At 35.8% G+C, this 22,453-nt stretch overlaps 2 protein-coding genes across 3 annotated transcripts in view; one reads left to right on the top strand and one right to left on the bottom strand.

Moving 5' to 3' along the window:
* LOC311080923 (fatty acyl-CoA reductase 1) overlaps nt 1-2,169 on the top strand; it is a 31,802-nt gene extending 29,633 nt beyond the window's left edge. The window contains exon 12 of the mRNA XM_084111159.1: nt 1-2,169. This exon is cut by the window's left edge and continues 290 nt beyond it. The gene's annotated coding sequence lies outside the window, so the exon portion shown is untranslated.
* A 5,646-nt stretch (nt 2,170-7,815) lies between these two features.
* LOC311080921 (sialic acid-binding Ig-like lectin 5) lies at nt 7,816-20,386 on the bottom strand. Of its 2 annotated transcripts, XM_084111156.1 has the most exons (10): nt 20,303-20,386; nt 19,703-19,766; nt 19,210-19,575; nt 18,447-18,773; nt 18,083-18,349; nt 16,429-16,695; nt 12,636-12,947; nt 11,089-11,176; nt 10,227-10,293; nt 7,816-10,140 (listed from the first exon to the last, which is right to left on the bottom strand). In XM_084111156.1, exons 2-10 carry the CDS (start codon nt 19,749-19,751, stop codon nt 9,823-9,825), a joined length of 2,061 nt encoding a protein of 686 aa, XP_083967282.1. In that variant the 5' UTR covers nt 19,752-19,766; nt 20,303-20,386; the 3' UTR covers nt 7,816-9,822. The 2 variants fall into 2 exon arrangements, with proteins under 2 accessions (XP_083967282.1, XP_083967283.1); XM_084111157.1 differs by lacking the exon at nt 18,083-18,349.
* Between the last annotated feature and the right edge of the window lie 2,067 nt (nt 20,387-22,453).

Here is a 22,453-nt window from a genome sequence, read left to right as displayed (position 1 = left end):
CTCCTTCATGATTGATGCGAGTGCTATTTTTAAAGGTGTCCTCTTTTATAACGACTCTTCTTAATAACATTTATATATGCAACCACATTTTACAGTGTTTCTCCTTTACATTCTTGTCGTCGTCCAAACTCCGGAGAAGCTGCCTTTGTGTCTTCTGATGAGTTTAGCCTTCTCGACTAAAGACAGTGTTTCGTCACAGGACTACAGATCTTCGTCAGTGATGGAGCTCAAAGCTTTGCTGGTTTCAGCATTTTTTATCTTTTGACGGTTTGTTTGTGTCCTGTCTAATATCATTTAATCAAGCCGGAAAACTCTTGTACTGTGTGGTACTAAAGCCTAAAGCGTTTTCCCTGTGTTTTGTGTTTTGTCTTTTGCTGCATTCAGAGGGAAAGGCCACAGATCTGATGCATATTTAACATAACACATTTTTCTTCACCTGTGTGGTTTATGTTTATGTATTAACATAAACACCCAAAACCAAAAGAAAAAAAAGATCTATTCCCGAAGAATAATTTTGCCTGTATTTAGGAACCAAAAAGGGATTAGTTTAACATTATTTTTTATTACAATTAAGCACATTACCATCAACTTGAATGCATCCATTATTACATTTTAAATAAAATTGTATATAATGAATATATTAATTAATATATATATATATACTTAACTTTACGACATGTTCTCGACAGGTTTTTTTTTGTTATTTTGTCTGTTTGTACAGCAGAAAACAATGAGTTTAACGTCAGTCTCTTTTTGTGAGCGTTAAATGAGGATATTTCTGTCTGCAGACGGGCATAAGAGCGGTTCATCGGTCTGTAAATATTCAAAGTATATACATATATTCCTTTTCCGATTATATATACATACCAAAAAATTTACAAATGTATATTTGTGAGGGTGAATCAAATGAATGGTTAGAACATCTATTTCCGGAAATGACTGAGGGCTTCCCATATTTTTTGATGAAAAGCGAAAAAGTGAAGAAAAAAGTGTCGAGTCTCTGTTTTAATGTTGTTTTATTTGTTATTAACCACTATTTAAAGTGCTCTGAATCTAAAAGGACCTGCAAACGAATTTCAGGAGAGAACATCCCTCACGAGCATTTAAATCAATGACTTTTCAAGTTCTTGTGGTGTCTATGCAGCCTGTGTTTCTTCCTTAGATACGTTTTGTAGCTCTGTTACCCTTTGCTTTTTAACCTTTGCTCATTTTCTGAAGCGTATTTATTTACGTTTGCTTTGAAGATGAACCAAATATGTGTGTATTTATACAGTTTTATGAATCTACAACCCTGCCAGAGGTAAAATTGACGGATAATATTCCATTTTCAGACGTGACTTTCATACGGCCTCATGATGATCAATTGACAGCACTATTTGAGGACATCATGAGCTTTCGTTTTTCTACACTGACTGCCCCCTGGTGGTCTATTGCCAAATTGTATTTTTAGATAGCCGTTTTAAGACGTGTCTGCCTGTCATCTAGTCTTTTGTATGTTTCACACAGTATTAATGTTTAACACCCACACGTCTTCCTCAGCTTACTTATCAATAGTAGAGAGATTATTGTAGAGGATTCTCCTGCACGTCAGAAACATTTAAGCTCCTCGGTATCAGTAGAGAAGCACATGCACACTAAAATCATTCCAGACGTGAAATAGGTTATACACAGCCATTTTTCTACTAGAATCGAACACCTTGGTGTCTTAATAATAGCAGCCCTTAATTTTGAGTCAAGCTGAGCTTTCAAATGAAGCTTTTACTGCCAACGTGTTCTTTACAATCTCAAGCGTTTCTGCTCTGCCACGGAAACATGGCCGACGTTTTTACAGCGCCGTTTGTGTGGTGAAATCCTAATGCGATTCAGTTGGATTGGGTTTGATCAGCTGGATTGCAGTAAAAAAGTTTTTTAGTGAAAAATAAAGTCCCCTATTGAAAATGTTTCTTTCTTCCTTCCTTGTAACAAGTGCATGTTTGCTTTTTACACACAAGATGTTCACAGCAGTGAAGTGGCTGACATGGATTCTGACCTTTCTCGACTCAACATTTGTCTCCATGTTGTGCTGTCAAACGTGTACGGTCGAGGTCTTTGAATGGAAAACTGTTCTTTGATAAATTGTGTGCTTGACCTTGCAAAGAGTTTATGAGAAAATAAACTGAAATGACCAAGTTCATGTGTGAATGTCTTCACCACACTTAAACACATCAGTCAGATCAGTTTGAGTTTTTATTTCACCTGCCTACATCAACACAAACATGAAATAATGTTGTGATAAAGAGTTGATGCTTTCTCAGAATTGGCATGTGACACTTGCTGTCTATTTAATTTGACCTGCAACACATTTTTGAGTTGTCGAAAATACTAGCATGTTTTTTGTGTGACTATTTCTTATTTAGGATCATGAAGATGCCTGCAAAGTTGCAACACCCTGAGGTATTGTATGAAACTCCTTATGATTTTGATATTATGCGTCAGTTTTTTTGCCAGCCATTTTCATGGTTAAAGGCAGGTGCACAGACAATTAAAAAATAATAATGACTTGATAATTTGACCGGAAAATTATCTTACCAAGATGTTTACATAATACAAGGGTTAAGAAGCTTAAAATTATTGGTCCCATGAAATGAAAATGGCTGTTTTTGCTAGTTGTAGTCCATGTCTGTAGCTCTTGAGCTCATCTTTCTGTATACTTTTGACGAAATTAAAGTTTAGCACATGTACAAAAGACATACTAACATTGTTGATCCACTGTACAGTAAATTCAAATGCTTCAAATAGTATGAGAATGTCCTGTGCGTCTCCAGCTGTGCAAACGGATGAATTTTATTGCCCAATCACAATCCCAACCATGAACTGGTTGTGAAGGAAGTTGCTTGAATTCATGTTGAAAGTGTCTGTGGGGTTTTTCCAGGCTGTGATATGAGCAAAATGTAGTCTTAACAAAACGTCTCACAGCAGCAGCCAGTTTCTAGAAAACTGGGCTTGTCAAACCAGTTGTTGGGGTTTGTGAGGTGTAAGCTTGTGTCTGGAGGGAAGCAGGTCAGGAGAGAGTTCAGCCATTCAGAACGAGAGTAATTTATAATATGTAGCCTAATTAACTTTAAAGTCACCCTACAATAATAATAATAAAAATACAAGTTTTTTTTTTTTTTAAATGTAATACTCCTTTATTATAAAAGATTTATACGTGCACAACATTATTATTTTTTAAATTTTAAATTAACGTGCCTAGTAATCTTTAATCAGAATAAATCCCCTCCCTCTTATTGGTGCGAGGACCTGTCACACAGCAAACACAGAACGTTGGCACAACGTACCCAACCTTCTAACAACGTTTTATCAACATGGCCAAAAGGTTGCTATAAATCATACTGTCTATGCTATAAATACGTTGTGTGGTGAAGGTTGTTACAGCGTTGTCACAATGTTGACGATTAAACCACCGTTCATGGCCATTGCTTAAGGTTGTGCCAACCATAGATATCATATATAAAGGCTAGATGTCTCGTGCGCGCTGCTGGCCAATGGAGGTCGACGTCCGCACGTGGCGGCCATCTTGCGGCAGTGCGCTCGCTCACTCGTTTAATGGTGCAAATACTTTTAAATAACCATAACTTGCCCAATTTTCTACCGATTTTCAAACGGTTTGGTTTGTTATAAACGTCAGAGATGTAGTTATGACACTACATACATACACTGCATACATATGAAAAATTATAACATACATGTTCAAGCATTCGGAATTATAGCCACGTTAATAACGTTTGTAAGAAACCAAACCGTTTGTAAATCCGTCAATATTTCAGCGAGATATGAGGATTTGTGTGCATGCTGATCACTCACCTTAATGCACAGAGCACATACTATGAACGGTGATGCCGGAAGTGACTGCGCCATAAGACATCTAGCGTTTATATATGATATCTATGGTGCCAACGGTGTCTTGACAACCACTGGACTACACATGTACTCGTCACTGCCCTGAAGCGCGAAAATCAACCTTTTAAATTTCAACCGCCCGTTGGGCTCATTGTGTTGTCTCGTTCTTCGTCGAGCAAGGTGAGTATTGCGTTTTATTTACCTCAGCTAAATAACATACGTAATTATTCAAACACAACCTACAACTTCATTTTCTAATGTGACTAATGTAGCCTCGCTTGCACTGTTTAGTTTTTCATTTCATATGTCTGCTATTGATTTGTGGATGTTTCCTGGACTGATTCCGTTTAACGTTACCGAACTTTATCGTCCGGCTTTCGACTAGGCTACTCTACGCCATGTAGCCTACAGAACCGGTTTTGTTCATTAAATGTTCTGATCTTTGCTTTTTATGTTTTATTTATTATACTTAAAAGAAATTTGTATATTCATTTATTCAGTTTTTTTCTTTTTTTTTCACAAATGTATGACTTTTGGAAGTGCAATTTGATATGCAGTTAGTTTTAATAAAGTTGAATTAACGTAACCTTCTGTAATTTTTACTCTTCAAAGTGTACACTTGAAGGTGTTGATTATAATTAGGCTAATCTACTGATAGCCCCATTAAATAATAATAAGGATGAACAATATTTTTTTTAAAAACTATATAATTATCTAACATCTGACTAATTAAAAATTAACCTCAAAACATAAAATGCTAAATGGGGGATATCTATAGGCCTATCTAGCATAAAAACAAAAAATTGTCAGAACGTCTTCTCTCAGTTGTTGAATGTCGCGCAATAACGTTGCTAACGTTACAGCCCTGTCGCGTCTTACAATTCTACGTTGTTACAATGTTGCGAGCACGTAGACAGCGACGTTGCCATAGCAGAAATGCAACGTGCCACAGACGTTGCCACAACGTAAATGTGTTTGCTGGGCACTCACATGAGATCGACCAATAGCAAACCACAACCATCCAATCAGTTCCCCATGGACGAAACCAGGTCCCGCATTACATTTGTTCTTGTTCGAGAATTCATTTAGCTCGAATCAGAGATGGTGTTATTAATAAACGTTCTTATTAAATGATGTTTTATTAACAAAGTTCGGGAGGAGCAGGTTCAGATAATTAACCAAATTATGCACAGCTGGAGATTAATCAGTAATCAACTCAATGACAGAGTATAAAATCACAGCAGACCTATCTCTGTTCATTGAAAGTTTGTCAGCATCCCTCCTCCACCCCATCTCCTCACTTCCAGTTCCATCTACACCTCCAGTTCCATCTACACTTACCAACTGGGGGGAGTACTTTGGGTTCGGGCCTAACTCCGAGCTCGGAGCCCTCCCACCGGACAGCACGCCAAATATGCATAAACTTATTGTATTAATTATATGTAGATGTGAACTCGTGAAACCGGCTTTGCTCGGATATAGACTCTACGTCAAGCCGAATTTAAGTTCTGTCAGAATGAATTTTAGATTCTGCTGCTCTCTTTCTATAACGTTAATGAATGTGTTAACATCAACTCTATTACGGCTGTGACGCGTCTATTTAAAATGGCAGCTGCATGAATCAACAGTTTCAAAATACATGTGCTGTGTGAAACATAACTAGAAAGCATGTACATGTAAAAGCATGCAGACGCAACTATGTGGTCATTTAGTCAGAGAGGTAAGTGGTTTGAACTTAATAAGTGTTTCCCATTTCACACTTCTCTTGTACTTCTTGTTAAAATATATATAATGTGTCGTGTGTTTCACGTCCTCTTAGTTGCGGTTGGTTTTTTTAGCCTTTATTTCGAGAGCTGCTTCATGAGGCATGCTGCAAAATGGCCTGCAATTTTACGTGTCTTTTGTTTTGAAAGAGCAATATGTTCTGAACACAAATGTACCATTTATATTTTCTTTATCAAAGTAATGACATTACCCCCCGGTTACAGAGACAAGGCTTAAGTCTAGTCCCAGTCAGACTGGCATGTTTGAGCTGTTTTAATGGAAAGCAACTTGCATGTATATAAAAGCTACATAAATGTCCTAATTGAACAAAGGCCCAAACCTGGCTTAATCTAAGCCCTGTCTGTTAAACCAGGCCTAAATGACTTATTAAAATATATATTAAACTTAAAACAAAAACAGAAATACAAATATTTTTAATTTAAATATTACTAATGACCTAAATAGAAGAGGTTAATTTAACAGCATTGTTCTTTGTCAATATTTCATCTCAGATATTTCTGAAAACGCGTATCTTCAGTCTTTTCTAGAGATTGTACTATATGCAATTTTTTTTAAATAAGCTGATTACAATTATAATCTTTTTTTTAAAGAAAAAAATAATAATACATTTTGAATAGAAAATGAAGACACTGATGTATAATAAAATACATTATAAAAATAATGTTTTAAAATGTAATGTTTTATCCCTCCAGAAGGAGCTCCTATTTTTAAAGGAGTATCTGTCTGAAAGTGTGACACCAGAAGAAGATGACTGTGTTCTCGATCACAAATAATGTGCAACATAAACGACACACTGATGTCAAGTACGTTTCCCACTGCTGATCTGGTAAGGAAAGAAATGGTTGTTCAAACTCATGCTATTTTACAGAAATGAACTTCTGACTCCTATATTTTCTGTAAGATCTCTGACCAAAGGTCATTAGGTAATGCTTTAGAGTAAGTTTTCACTTGTTATCATTAGTAAACACGAACGAACGATGAACAATGTTTTGTTAATATTAGTTAATGTTAATTTCAACATTTACTAAACAAATTTTGCATTACCTAATGTTAAAGGGATGGTTCGGAGTAAAATCAACCTAGGGTACTTTGCACCATGACGTCGAGCCAAACACCCCCCCAGAAGCCTTTTTTCCCTTGGTTGAACATTATTAAAGTTAGAGCTTATTTAGAGAAATCAGCCGGATGGCTTATTGCAGGCGTTAACGGATCCAAGGATGTATCTCGTAAATTACCCCACTAATAATGCCCAGAATGGTACCAAACTTCTACAAAAGTACAAATAGGTTCTGTACTCATAAAACGAGGCATTGGAAAGTTTGTAAGGACATCAGGAGTTTATTTAAATAACACTTGCCTGGCGGCTCATGCTACTGCTAACCCGGACGTCGAGATACATCCTTGGATCCGTTAACGCCTGCAATAATCCATCCGGCTGATTTCTCTAAATAAGCTCTAACTTTAATAATGTTCAACCAAGGGAAAAAAGGCTTCTGGGGGGGTGTTTGACTCGAGGTCATGGTGCAAAGGACCCTAGGTTGATTTTACTCCGAACCATCCTTTAACAAATGTGACCTTATTGTAAAGTCCCCCTGTGAAAATCAAGCTTTTAATGTTGTTTATATGTCTATGTGTTGTTTTTAATATGCTTTGAGTCAAACCATGTACAAATGCATTAGTCGACACTATTGCTGAGTATTTTCTCCTTAAAACTGCAGTGAACCAAAGACAGTCTCAAAAACACAGTTTGAATTCGCTGGTGTTTCTGACGTCACAAACTTGTAACCAATCAGGTCAACGAGTGGATCTCTGCTGTGAGTGAGTGGGGGCGGGGCTAATTTGCATATTCATTGAACCGCCTATACTAAATGAGTCAAGGGTGTAGAGTTATATTCAAACTATTTTAAGGCATTTTAAAGGAAAAAAAAATGTTTAAATATGTAATTTTGGTATTAAGGGATAAAATACAGGGGGACTTTAAGTGTTACTGATTATTAATCAAAAGTAATTTGCCATAAAGGAGCTAATTTCTGTCCATCATAATGTTAGTTCATTCATGGATAGTTCGTAAAAGAAGATATTTTGAATAACATTGGCAACCAAAAACATCATTGGACCCCATTAACACTAAGGAAAAAAAACACTGGAACATTTTTCAAATTATTTTCTTTTATGTTCAACAGAAGAAAGAAAGTCCTACAGGTTTGGAATGATAGAATTGCAATTTGTTGGTGAAAATTAGCTCGAAAAATCCATTTGTGGTGTTTGAGTTATGCATAAAGATTTGAAGGTTTTGGTTCATTCTAAAGGCTCGTTCACACCAATGATAACTATAAAATCATAACAATAATATCGTCCACAGTCACACCAATGAACAATATCGTTCTGTGTATTATAAGTGCGCTCTGCAGTTTTGTCGTCTACTGCTTTAAATGTTCGAGCTCTTTACAGCAGGATGGATTCTGATTGGCTGTCAATGTTTTTATCGTTCATCAGCTGGATTTTTTTTTTTAAAGTCGTTTATCTTTCGTATCGTTGTGGTTTTCATTATAGTTATTGGTCTTAACAGTAGGGCTGTGCAAAAATATCGATACAGCTAACTATCGCGATATTTTTTTTTCACGATAGTGTATCGATATTTCAACCTCTAGTATCGATATAAAAAAAAATAAAAAAAAATCATCAAATCCCTCTGTGTGCGTCAAACGACCTCCTCCGCCGCTGCTGTAGTTGTCGCTGACTCACTGTCCAGTTGTATGAGGCGCCGGGCTGGACAAAAGCGAAGCGAACTGCGCGCGAGAGAGACCGAGTGTGTCTGCGCGCGAGAGAGACCGAGTGTGTGAGCGCGCGAGAGAAACCGAGTGTGTCTGCACGCGAGAGAGACCGAGTGTGTGAGCGCGCGAGAGAAACCGTGTGTGTCTGCGTGCTAGAGAGACCGAGGGTGTCCGAGCATTAGTATTGGTACATGCATAGTAATATAATTACTATATAAGAGGCATGGAAGTTCAATTAATGGACAACAATAATCAGTACAAACGTCTTGTTTTGAACTATTGTTTAATAAATATAAATAATTCGAGCACATACACTTCCATATGGAGGATTAAATAAGATTGAATGTATGTAGTAAGATTCCATAACTAATCACTGACACTGTACCACAACCGTGTCAAATAACAATGATTCTGAATTTTATTCACCAACATCGGGATGTTGTCAGTGCAAGTCATGGTGTCCGAGCATTAGTAGGCTTATTTGGTACATAGTAATATATAATTATTATTATATAAGAGGCATGGACGTTCAATTAATGGACAACAATATAAAAACAACAATTAAATTATTATAAACAATAGTTCAAAACAAGACGTTTGTAGTACTGATTATTGCTGTCCATTAACCGAACTTCCATGCCTCTTATAGTATATAATATTATGTACCAATTAGGCTACTAATACTGGGGCACTCTCAGTCTCTCTCGCACACATACACACTCTGTCTCTCGCGCACTGTCGCTCGCGCACGCAGACACACTCGACACAATGCAAATACCTTTGCGAATAAATTGGAATTTAAGTTTTTGTCTGCTGAGTTATCAATATAATGTGATACACATACCAGAATACCCCAGGTGGTACATAACAAGTTGTATATTCAGCTCTATTTTTATTTTATTTTTACATTTTTGATTTAAAAAAAAAAAAGTATTGCAATATATCGCAATATGTATTGTATTGTATCGTATCGTGATATATCGTATCGTGACCCATGTATCGTGATATGTATCGTATCGTGAGGCCCTTGCCAATACCCAGCCCTACTTAACAGGCCTTCACTGTTCAACAACATCTGCACTGACCAACGGTAAAATTGCATTCTGTCCGAGTTGGTACTATCATGTGACCTGTTGTCACGGTCATGTGACCTACAGCGTCATAAGCGTCGCTTCACTGCCATTCACAACTCCTCTTCCGGGGCCTAATTGGGATAATAAAGTGTTCATTGAATGCACACTTGAGAAGTAGTAGGTCATCCTGGGTACGTTTAGCCTACTGTTTTTTCAATACTATGTATTCGGACATGATACTACATTTTCACATACTGTAAAGCAGGGAAGTATTCGATTTTGGACAAAGTGCAACTGTTCCTTTTCTGTCTTTAAACAACCAAGCGACGGGTCATGTTTCCATAAATCGTGTCTTCTGATGACACATCCGAGATCTTCGCCCTACTATCTTGTGGACTTTGGTCTTCCTTGAGGTCAGTCCTAGATGCTGCGTCTCCTGCAGAATGATGACGGACCTCAGCATATTCCTCGGTCAGCGAGGAGGCGCCCCTGATCTCTCCTGACGCCGGCTCTGCGTTCGTGAAGTCGATGGTGGAATAATGAAGAGATTCTGGTGATCTTGGTGTAACGGCTGACAGCATGTCTTTATTCCCGTAAACACACTCGCCGTCACCATGGGAATCCGTGGCCTGATGGAGCAGAAACACAGCAGAATCAGATGAATGTCCGTTTGTGATGTCTTTGAAAATGAATAATGTGATTGTGTTTAACTCACTATTTGAGACAGTATGAGTCCAGATGTGTCGTCTTGTCTGGTTCTTGAAGGTTTGGGATTCCTTCTTCTGAAAATGTTTTTAGGCCATCAAAAAAATAGAATCTGATATAATATGTCAATCAGAATCACAAATCCTCCTTGTGATGAGGCTAGTAAAGTAAAAGTCTCATCAAATCAATGTGATCTAACTGTTTATTTGACTTCACACTGCAAAAAATTATGTTCTTCTGTATTTTTGTCTTGTTTTCCAGTACAAATATATTCTTATTCTTAACATTCTTAAATTAAGACACATTTACTTGAGAAGCAAAATGGCATATACAAGTCTTGTTTTCTGAAAAATCTATCAAAATTAAGATTATGTTTAAAACAAGAACAAATATCTGCCAATGGGGTTAAAAAAGTGTTTCACACTTACAAATAAGTTAGATAGAATAAATGGTATGCATATTTGGCGTGCTGTCCGGGAAGAGGGCTCCGAGCTCGGAAATTGGGCCCGAACCCAGAGTACCACCCTCAAACATCAAACATCAATTATTTGAACGTGCTCCTCACGAACTTTGTTAATAAAACATCATATTACTCTGAACCCATTGGCATTTTTCTGAAAACAAGACTTAATATCCAAAGTCATTTTGCTTCTCAAGTAAAAGTATCTTGATTTAAGAACGTTTAGATATTTGTACTGGAAAACAAGACAAGCATATTTTGGAGTGAAACTTTTGAACACATCTACCAGAATAGCCGAAAAAATATCTGTAATCATCTATAGTTTAGCCTCAGCTCATTATATATTGGACCAGTTCTGTGATAATCATGTTTTTTTGTCTTTCCACAAATTACATTTGTCTGATGTACCCACCGTTCATTGTAGACTGCTATGATGCACAAGATCATCATCACTGATGCGCCGACAGCAGCTCCGAGTAGCACAGACGGGTGATGGAAACCTGGAAAGCAGTGTTTTATTGCTCAGAGGTTGGTCTTTTATAGCTCAGGACTCTTAAATGAGATCATTTAAGTGTCTAAAATGTTTCTCAGGAGTGATAAAAATGAATGTGAAGAGCAGCTCAGATCATTTGATCATAGATTCGATTCAAGTTCATACTGAGATCTCTGATATTTGATTACAGACTTTAGTGTCTTGGCAAATATGAGCACATTTCTCTGGAGAAAATTTTCTATTTGGTCTCCATTTGATCTCATTGCTGTCTAGGAGAAATAATTCCCCTGTGGAAAAGAAGTACACTTCAGCATACTAAAAAAAAAGAAAAAAAGAAAGAAAAATTAAATATTTAAGTGTGAACTGAAGGTAATGTTTTCAGTCACATAATTGCATGCTATTTATAATTATAGGTTAAATTTATATTCAATTCAATTAGCCAAACATAGAGTTCTTTTTTTGAAGTATACGACTAAAGTACATAGTTTTATGTAATTTCTCAATTACTTCTATATTGTCTTTGAAATATGGTGAAAGTGTGCAGCCATATACTGATAAGCATGCATGTAAACTAAAATAAACTTTAATGTAATTTCTATTGGAAATTGAGTAACTTTATTTTACACTGTTCTTGTCACATGTTACATGTAGTTACTATAGTAATAACTAAATTACATGCAGCTAACCCTAACCACACCCTAATCCTAAGTACATGTAGTTAATTATTATTACTCAGTACTTAAATGTATAATTACACTAACACAGACACCTTAAAATGATGTTTAACCGAAAATTGTAGGTTATGCATATTTAAACATATTTAAATGTGTTTTTAATTACACATTTGTAATGAAGCTGCTTTTAATATATTATCTTTAAATGTAATATTGAATAACACACTACAATTAAAATTATAATCAAGTATTTTGTGTGCTTTTAATATGTTAGTCAACACATCAAAATAAGTCTACTTCTTTAAAGCACAACAAAATGTATTAAAACAATCATTTAAAATGTGCTTTAAAGTAAAGAAACGTTAAATGGGGTTCTATATAGAGAATATAGGGTTCTTGAATCAATTTTAAAAATCACTTTATACCAAAAAGGTTCTAAGGAGAAATGTCTTAATGAAAATGAAACGAAAATACATTAATGTTTAACAGGTCTTTCAGGTTTTTTTTCTACTGATTTAGTATGTTTATGAACTGTTTAATTAATAAAATGTAATTAAAATAAAAAATTAAAACAAATTAAGGACAAGATTCTATATATGAAGCACCGTACAGAAACATTTCTTCTAAGAGTGTATACTTTTAAGATTTGAAGTACACTACAAGCGCACATTCAATTCAAATTAAGTGCACTTCTTTTTCAGAAGGGTTAAGATATTCCAGAGATCTCATTTGTGATCATTCTTGTTGATCAGATAAAGCAGTTGTTGTGCGTGTCAGAGAAGCGAATCTCACCTCTGTCCCGATCTGTCTCTGTCCTGGGTGTCTGTGTGACGGGATGAAACCGTTGGCTGCTGCTGGCGGTGCCGAGAGTGTTTGCACTGAAACACTGAAGGACGTCCGTGTCTGTGAGAGACTGATTGATGGTCAGGATGCTCTTCGAGCTTGTGCTTCCTAAAGTTTCATTCCTGATGAACGTGTTTGTAGAGTTGGTGAGAACATTTCCAGATCGACGCCACTCTAGTTTAGGCGAGGGATTCCCATGAGCCTCACAGACACACGTGATTACGCTGCTTTTGTTGCAAGAGCTGGAGATTTTGGGCGCAACTGAAAGAGATAATAAGATCATAAACTGTAGTTTCTGTGTAGGATCTGAGCAAAATAAAACAGTTTGAGGACCTGTTTCACTTAAGAAAAACTGCTGAACATCTCACTAGGGCTTTTCACACTTGAAATATAGTTAACTCTGGGTCACACTAAAAACTAGGTTAACAGAATTCTTGGTTATCTTGTTTCACATTGGGGTTAACATTTATTCCTGAGTATTTATAAATACATTCCTAAACCATAAATGTTCTTATTTGCATATTTGCCATTCAGCCACATTGCACATCCTCATCGACTGAACTATCAAGTTTATACCGAATGGGGTTTCGGACTATAAAGGTAAGAATGATATGGTCTCTCTATGGTCCAATGAATGGTTATGGTATCCAATGCCCATGACTGTTCAAAGCATGTGCTTATGAGCCATGCGATTGGCTGTTTGTTGCTAAGCGTCTAGCCGTAACATTCTGACACAGATCATTTCACAATGCACTGGTTGCAACGCAATGCGGGATTAATGACGCCAATAGCAGCGCTACTTCTGTTCCCGAGCAGGGTTTCATAACCCCGGGTAAAAAGCGGTGCTAACGGCACTTCTAAATTACAAGTGTGAAACGTTCCTTTACCTTGGGTTAAAAGTGGTGTTTAAAACGATGATAACCCAGGGTTAAGTGCAGTGTGAAAAGCCTTACTGTGTACAAAAATGAATAAGATAATGACAAAAACTGAAGAAAACCCCCATACCTGAGAGCTTATAGTGTACTGAAGTAGAAAAGAGAAACAAGAAACGATTTCGAAGTTGCGGTTGCGGTTACTGTTAGTTCCTTTAAGTCTGCAACATGCCACTCTGGTGAAAATGCCATTATTGCTCTGACAAACTCTTTAAAGCTGCATTTACTCTGCCAGAGGCTTTGTCATCAGTGGCTGGCGGTGAGGGGGTTCTCCACTACTGCCTAGGAACGTTTGTGAATGATATTAACGGATGTTATTCTATGTTGTAGACAGCGTTTTCTTTTTCTTTCTTTTGGAGCGAAAAGATTAAATATAAATGGAATCAGGACATAAAATGCTTACTTTTAAAGATTAACGAAATAGCGAGTTCTCTTTGCTACCGTGGCCATTTATCTGTGGATGTTCATTTTGTTCAGGCTCAGAGTCAGCACAGCGAGGACCACCATATATACACAGAGACATATGCTAAATTAGGGAAGTTGCTGACCGCTAAAATTAACTTCTCCATCTTGCCACAGACAATCCACTACAGGATGTAGTCTTGAGTAAGGTCTGTTGTTTGTCACTCCCAAAAGTCACTTTTCATTTACATAAAGTTAAACATATATCAACTTTGTTGCGTCGCTGGACACGCTAGCTAGAGCATTATGATTCTGGATGAATTGAGACGATTTTTTGTTTTGTTTAAAATTCTCGCATAATTCTGAATGGACAACTAAACAAAACAACATGTAATTTACTAAATATTCTGACAAAATGTTAATTGCTGTAGTGTAGTCTAAAAAGATTATTATAAAAAAATAAAAAATTAAGTCGGGTTGAATGAATGATTCAATGACTCGCTTAAGGAATTCACTTGTTTCATTACTGGATGAATCAGCGTTTTTGAACAAATCTCTTGAATGAATGATTTAATGATGAATACATTTTTTAAAAGTCACTTGTCGCCTGTGTAACAATTTAATTGATACAATCTTTATTTGAAGCATCAAGTTACATTCACAAGGTGATTTACTGTATTTTGATCGCTACTGCAGACATCGGTGTTTATATCCATACTATAAACATTTATCCCAGTACTTCTATGATAAAATAACAATACTGTGTGGTTGAAAAGACTGTTTGTGAAGATGTTTCATACTTATACATCACAACTGCTCTCTCCACCAATGCAGATCTGAATGTTCGCTGTGATCGTACTTGTCAAAGGTTTAATAGACATATAGCTGAATCGCTGTCATTTAGGAATAAGATCGCATGGGTGTTTGAATCGAGATCGTGATCGATTAACAATTAATCGTGCAGCTGTTGGAAACGCCTACATCCTGTTGCCAACGGTCAGTCGCTTGTGTTGCCCGAAATCGGCAGCTCTCCATTGAAATTAATGGTATCATGTCACTTATGCGCATAAGTGTTGTGGTCAGTGTAAACAGGGCTTTACTTTGTAATAAGTGTCAAAAATGAACATTCTGTCACTTACTGTATACACCAAACCTGTATGACTTTCTGTCATGCATGTAACACAAAAGTAGATATTGACTTCCCTTGTATGAACAAAAAAAAAAAAAAGAGAAAAACACTGAGACAATATCTCTCTCAAAAAAGAAAGTAAGTCATACAGGTTTTGGATGACAAATGATAAATGATAGAATTTTCAATTTTGTGTAAACTACCCCTTTACTTCAAACTGTACACTTATAGTACATGTAAGCAATATACATGCCGCTCTGCTTTGAGTCTTTGCATGTATTACTATGTAAAGTGTGATTCTGGCACTTCTTTTTTTTTACACATCTTTTAACAGAAGTACAATTTTAGAGATGTGCAAATGTTTGTACTGGTGTAATGAACTTTTTTTTTCTCCATGTTCTGTACCGTGAAGTCTTGTATTACTCATCTAATCATGTTTTTGCATTACTAACATACAGCAATTGACTTGATATTCAAGGAATTTTAGAGAACTTGTCAGTTACCAGAAAATATATTTTTTCTCTTACATTTAATCACATTGCATTAGTATTATAAAAAAGGCTGTTGACAGCTTCATGCAATTTCACTTGCTTCAGTGCAGTTTCACAAAGGTTTCATATTGAAACGTTGCATTTCAAAACTTGACCATGTTGCTCTGCAGGGGAACCAAATCTCCTGTGGTCTTTCCATGTACATTTTCTGTATATGAAGAAAACACCCACGCAAAAGTGTTGCACACATTTCACAGCATTTCTAGCATGCAAATGAACTGCAACTTACTGTATTGTTGGTCACCACCAGCCTGTCATAAGTTTTTTTTTTTTTTACGAATGTCAGTATGCATCCTTCATATAAGATATTAAACCACTGTGTAGTTTATTTGATCAAATAGTCTTTACCGTAAGCTATACATCAAATTGAAGTCATTTAAACATGGTTTTGTGGTTTTTGCAACTCTTCAATAGTGTCTTTTCAGTGCTGAAAGTCATATACAGGCTGTCACAGTAGATAGCATTATGACTATCTTCCACATTTGTAAAATAATAGTAAAGACATACACACAATTAATTAACACTAGTGAAAGTATTTGCAGTAAAAGTTTAGGTTTTTAAATGTGTTAAAAATATGAAATATATTTAAAATATATGCATTAAAATATAATGTATATATTTAATTTAATTGTATTTTTATTTATTTATTTTTTAGCTTTTAAGTCTGAAATCTGAAGTCTGATATAGTAATGACTGTGAGTAAATTAGAAGAGCCTCTTGATACTCACACTGGACGTCCAGCATCACTGATGCGTTCTGAGCGCCGTGTTCGTTCTGAGCTGTACAGACGTATCGTCCGCTGTGTGTCGGGTCGGTGTTGCTGATGGTCAGGTTCTGTCCGCTCTGCACTGGTTTCAGTGGTTCTTCAGTGTCTCTGTACCAGGTGTAGTTGAGCACCGGTGGGTTTGCATCACTGCTGCAGCTCAGAGTCACTGAACGGCCCTCCAGAACAAAACCAGATGCACTTACATGCGCAGATGTGTTTTTAGGAGCATCTAATGGAGGAGAAAAAAATGTAGGCCATCAAATTTTTTTTTAAAATAATTGTAAAGTCATTAATGCAATGAAATAAGACTAATGGAATTAGTGACAAATAAAAAGGCTTTTCAAAGGGGTGGTTGATTATGATTTCACTTTTGTAAGTTTAGTTAGTGTGTAATGTTGCTGTTTGAGCATAAACAACCTCTGCAAAGTTACAACACACAAAGTTCAAAGCAAATGGAGATATTTGCTTTTAAAGAAATTGTTTTTTAAAGACTACAACAAACGGCTGGTAGAGACTACACAACATTCCTCCCGGATTAGTGACATCACTAACCCTAAAATTTACTTAAACCCCGCCCCCGGAACACGTTTTATAGATTATCAAGACAGAATATTCTAATCAATGACTAGAAGAACTACACATAAGCTACATAAATTCATCAACTAAACATTCAGAAATGTCCTTTTGCATTCTACATGTTGTCACTTCTTCTTGAGTCTCTCCATCATTGTCTGAATCCGGTTTGAACATAAAAGGCTAAAAGTTTTTGAAATTTTCAGTGCATGTCTGTGTGAGTGCAAGCTGTTGAAGCTCCGCCCCCTGTGCCGGGAGCAGTAGCTCATTTGCATTTAAAGGAACAGGCACAAAACTGTGCATTTTTGCTAGCCCTCAAAATTGGACAATTTTAACATGTTATATAAAAATGTCTGTGGGGTATTTTGAGCTAAAACTTCACATACACACTCTGGGGACATCAGAGATTTTTTTTTTACATCTTGTGAAAAGGGCATTATACCACCCCTTTAAATAGGTCATGTAAAATGGTCCGCTGTCAGCAGGTTAAATGACTACAAAGTCATGTTTATTATATTTGCATTTAGTTCTTGTCGTTCACTGTACATTTACAGTAAAGGTTGAAAAAGCTGTTTAAGCGAAGATCATTTATATTAACGGTTGATAATGCTACTCTGTGCAAAACAACTGACCTTAAATATTTGGAATAAAAGTAAATAACTGAAGGTTTTATATATTATGTTAATAACATTATTTAATATTGTATTTTATGCAGTAAATACTTTTATTGTTGACATTTACATTAAAATTTATGTATGTAAAAAAAAGTGATATAAAACCTTCACTGTATCTTTACTTTCAAATATTTAAAGTGAAGTTTTTATATTTAAAAATATATATAAAATAATTTGAATATAATTTGTATAATTTATATTTTGTGTATTTATTTACACTATTCCTTTCTCTCTTTCTCTGCATTAAAAAATAAATTATATGCAATATTTTATACTTCTAGTGTATATATATGTGTGTATAAAGTCTGAAATCTGAAGTCTGATATAGTAATGACTGTGAGTAAATTAGAAGAGCCTCTTGATACTCACACTGGACGTCCAGCATCACTGATGCGTTCTGAGCGCCGTGTTCGTTCTGAGCTGTACAGACGTATCGTCCGCTGTGTGTCGGGTCGGTGTTGCTGATGGTCAGGTTCTGTCCGCTCTGCACTGGTTTCAGTGGTTCTTCAGTGTCTCTGTACCAGGTGTAGTTGAGCACCGGTGGGTTTGCATCACTGCTGCAGCTCAGAGTCACTGAACGGCCCTCCAGAACAAAACCAGATGTATTTACATGCGCAGATGTGTTTTTAGGAGCATCTAATGGAGGAGAAAAACATTCAGGCAATTATGTTATGATTTACAGCTCTAATTCTAGATGATCAGACAGTATTTATTGAAATAATCCCTGTCTTACACTGAACACGTAGTGTACGGTACTTTTTTTCCTTTGTGATCTGCTTCTGAAGCTGGTGTGTTACAGTGCAGGTGAAATTGGCTAAATGATGACGGTGAGTTACAGTGAAGATCAGATCAGAGATGAGCTCAGTTTGCTCCTGACGCTGCTGTTGTGTGACGCTCTCGTTGAGGAGGTGTTCAGGAGACGAGCTCCATGTGAGATTTGCTGGACGAGAGGAACAGAAGATCTTAGTCGAGCAGCGCAGATTCACAGAGCTTCCCTCCGTCACCTCCGTCACCTTCTGCTGATCCTTAAACAGACTCACTGTGGGTTTGGGTGGAGACTCTACAACACATAGAGATGCAGTCAAACATTACAGGATTATCATATCCAATAATGAAGGCACATATTGTACAGTAGTTGATTTATTTATTATTTATGTCCAGTAACATTATCCAGATCACTTTGCATCGCAGACATAAGCTATTTTCTGTGAATGTGCGAGACTTCCGATTCATAAGCCGCATATTAGTAAATGATTAGAAGAATAACTCTGCAGTAACTGTTTAAACTATTTGCACTACAAACCAGTGTGTTTATGATAATAAATCAAAATAATATAACAATTAGTAGTTTGCAATATAAAGCAGCATAACAGACAGTTTTTGTACAAGTTAATAACTGGTAGTGAATGTCACCAGAAGCTTCGCACAATCATGTTACCAATGGCCGTGCCACACTTACATTAAGATAGAAGCAGCATGAACAAAATGACACTCACCTATGACAGCAATTTCAACTTTGTATTCAGGTTTGTTGTAGTAGCTATATTTCAGTCCTCCGCTGCCTTCAAGTCTGAAGAAATACGACCCATTATCCCTCTGATTGGCATTATGGAAGCGGGTGGTGCAGTTTTTCTCTGTAGGAGTGCCAAATATTTCTCCTTTTAACGATCCAGTGTCGGGGCTACTGGAGTCAAACACTACAGTGGGAGAGTCTCCGTCTTTATACCATATTCTCTTTACATCTTCAGTTAGTTCTTTTACATAATTTTTATCAATATCAAATGTGCAGGGTATGAAAACACAGGATCCTTGTAGAGCTTCTACTCTCTCCGGCAGACTGATACTAAAGCCACAAAAAACTCCTAAAACACACAGACAAGAGGAACTGATCACACAGAGTTTACATGCAGAATAAACTGCTGCACTTATTCATATGGAAATGCTTTCAGAATATTAATTCAGTAGAGGAATAATCTATAAGAATGAAACCTTGTATCAGACATCCAGTGAGGAGGAACGTCACAGATATTTCCATCATTTACATTCACTCCACCTTACAACAGAAAATACAAACACACAATCATATACACTCTTAAAATAAACTGAAGAACCTGTACCATCCATTGAATCTTTCCATTCCATAAAAGCTTCTTTATAGTGAAAAAACAATGTCCTTTAGATTATTAAAAGGTTCTTCATATTAAGAAAATGTTTTTTTTTTTTTAAGTGTTCACTGAAAGTTTCCATGAATTGTTAATTCTTCTATGGAATTACACTCTTTTTGAATCTTTATTTTTAATAGTGTATAAACTTAGCAGTTATTTCCTTTTTAAACTTGTACATGAATTTTTAGCTGTTGGTGTAAACATTATTTTCTAAATCCAAAAACTATTTTTCATGAGTGAGATAAATATCATGAGAAAAAATACAGGCTACTAAATCAAAACTCTAAATCACTGAAAAATCTTGAATAATTTTTTAGAAAGATTAAAAACTGTTTCATCTTGGACATGTTTACAACCTGAGTGTCAAAAGACTGAAAATCTCTAAACGACAGAAGTTTTAGTGTGTTGTGTGTAAATGACTTACCGGAGAAGAGTGAAAGAGCGACTGTGACTCTTCTGCACTGGATAGAGGGAGATCTGTGTGTGAAAACAACACGTCTTTACTGCTATTAGAGTTTTACCACTTCCCCTTTCAGTCCGAAATAACTATAGCCTGACTGAGTAATATATGCTAATCAGTATGAAGCTTATTGAATAATATTCAAAAAATCATTTCTTTATATTTACTTGAAACATCTTGTGAGATCCCGTGCAGAAATAATAATTCTCAACGCTTAATAATTACTAAATATTATTCAGGAATAAGTGTTGAATCACATTTAAAACGCAATCTGTTAAGGAAACATTAACATTTCATTTCTTCTCGTTTCTTACTTTTTAAGGTTGGCTATTATAGTATTACAGTAAGAAACATGGGAAATTCAGGACTAAATAGCTTGCAGATTTTGTTTTGTTTCATGTTTGTTTCTCTAATTCTGACACCGATGATGGAAGCTTGTTTAAAATTCCACCAATAAATTTTTTATTACTCTCAGTGTCACTTTCATCAAAAATTAGTCATTAAGAACCTTAAAAATAAAATAAGTTTTAATAAATATTTTATTTTGCCTATATTAACAATGGTCTTGATGGGGGGAGGAGTCAGGCAGAAATAAATGCACAAATAAATGCAATCAGGGCAGGACTGAGGGGTCTGGGGCCTCTGGGCTTGAGTTTATGTCGGGGCCTCAAATGACCAACTAAGAACATAATTTTGAAGTAGCACAAAATACACAAACATAAAATATGCTTTGAGGTTTCTAGAACAATTAATATGCAACATGCCTAGCCTAGTCAAAGTTTAGAGGTAATATTAAATAGTCATTATAATACAATAAATACAGGCTGTGCTCAGTTGAGAGAAGATCAAAACCCTGAAATAACACTGAGCAATAAAGCTAGCATCTGTGTCCTTTTATGTCAGATTATTTCATTTTAATCAGTAAATTCGGTCAGAATAAAAATACACTGTATGACTACCAATCAAATGAGATCAAATCAACAAAATACATCTTTGGATTTAATGCAGCTCAGACATAGCATGAACTGATTTAAACAACAATTATAATTGCATAATCAGTGTTGGGTTTAATGCTGTTAGCAAGGTTACAGACAGACAGATGAAGATCAGGATAAAGTTCAAATGCACTTCAAAAATACTTTTTAGAAAGAGTCATTAGTACAGTAATCTAATTACACTGTTGAAGCTTATGAATTGAAATCGAGAAATTTGTGTCAAGAACTAATAAAACAGAAGCCTACCAGTCATTCTCTACCATGTAAACATTGTAACATGTTACCAAATGTTTTAGCTAAAAGTTGGCAGCCCTGAACAACAGACGTAGGGGAGATCGGGGCACAACGTAACGTGGTGCTAGTTGTAACACACTTGTTTTAAATACTTCCACACATGCTAGCATGACGAAACTTGGTGTATTTACTAGTTGCCATATCAACACTATATAAAGAAAAAATTGGGCCAAAATTAATTTTTTTTGGAAGATATCCATAGACATTTATTAAACATTTATATAAGTATATATTTATATAAGTAAATTTCTTAAGTTAATTTTTCATTAAATTTTTTGTGTTTATTTAAAATTAGACAAATCTGATATTATTTTAATCTCCAATATGTTATTTAACAGTTGAGATAGTCCTTTAATGCTTCGCTAACTAGCAGAAGACACCAGCCGGGTTTAAATCCCAATTGTGCAGGTGGGGCATTTTGTCACACTGCGTTACAATGTGCCCCTATTAGAAATATGCTATTATATTCTATACTTTTATTAATTCTATTGAGAAAACATGAGAAAAAGGTGAATAAAGACTGAGAGTCAATATTCAGAAATTACTAATTATTTATTTGTTTTGAACTATGTTGTATAGCTGTGTTTTCCTATGTTCGTAGTCAAAACTCAAAAATGAGTTTATATTTAATTATTAAAAAATGCCATTATTTTATATGAAAAAGTTAATAATTGTATTTTATTTAGAAAATATTTTAGATTTCCTAAACCGTAAACTAAACACAGTAACGAACAATGACGTCGATTTTACCATATCAATCCGAGCGCGAGTGCGATGATGAAACACTAGAAGAACTAGTCATTCAACCCGAACCTCCATCGCGAGG

Source organism: Abramis brama (genome assembly GCF_963993115.1).
Source record: "Abramis brama genome assembly, chromosome: 4".
NCBI classification, from domain to species: Eukaryota; Metazoa; Chordata; class Actinopteri; order Cypriniformes; family Leuciscidae; genus Abramis; species Abramis brama.
The sequence above is the reverse complement of the archived record's forward strand: the minus strand, read 5'-3'. Positions and strand labels throughout refer to the sequence as shown.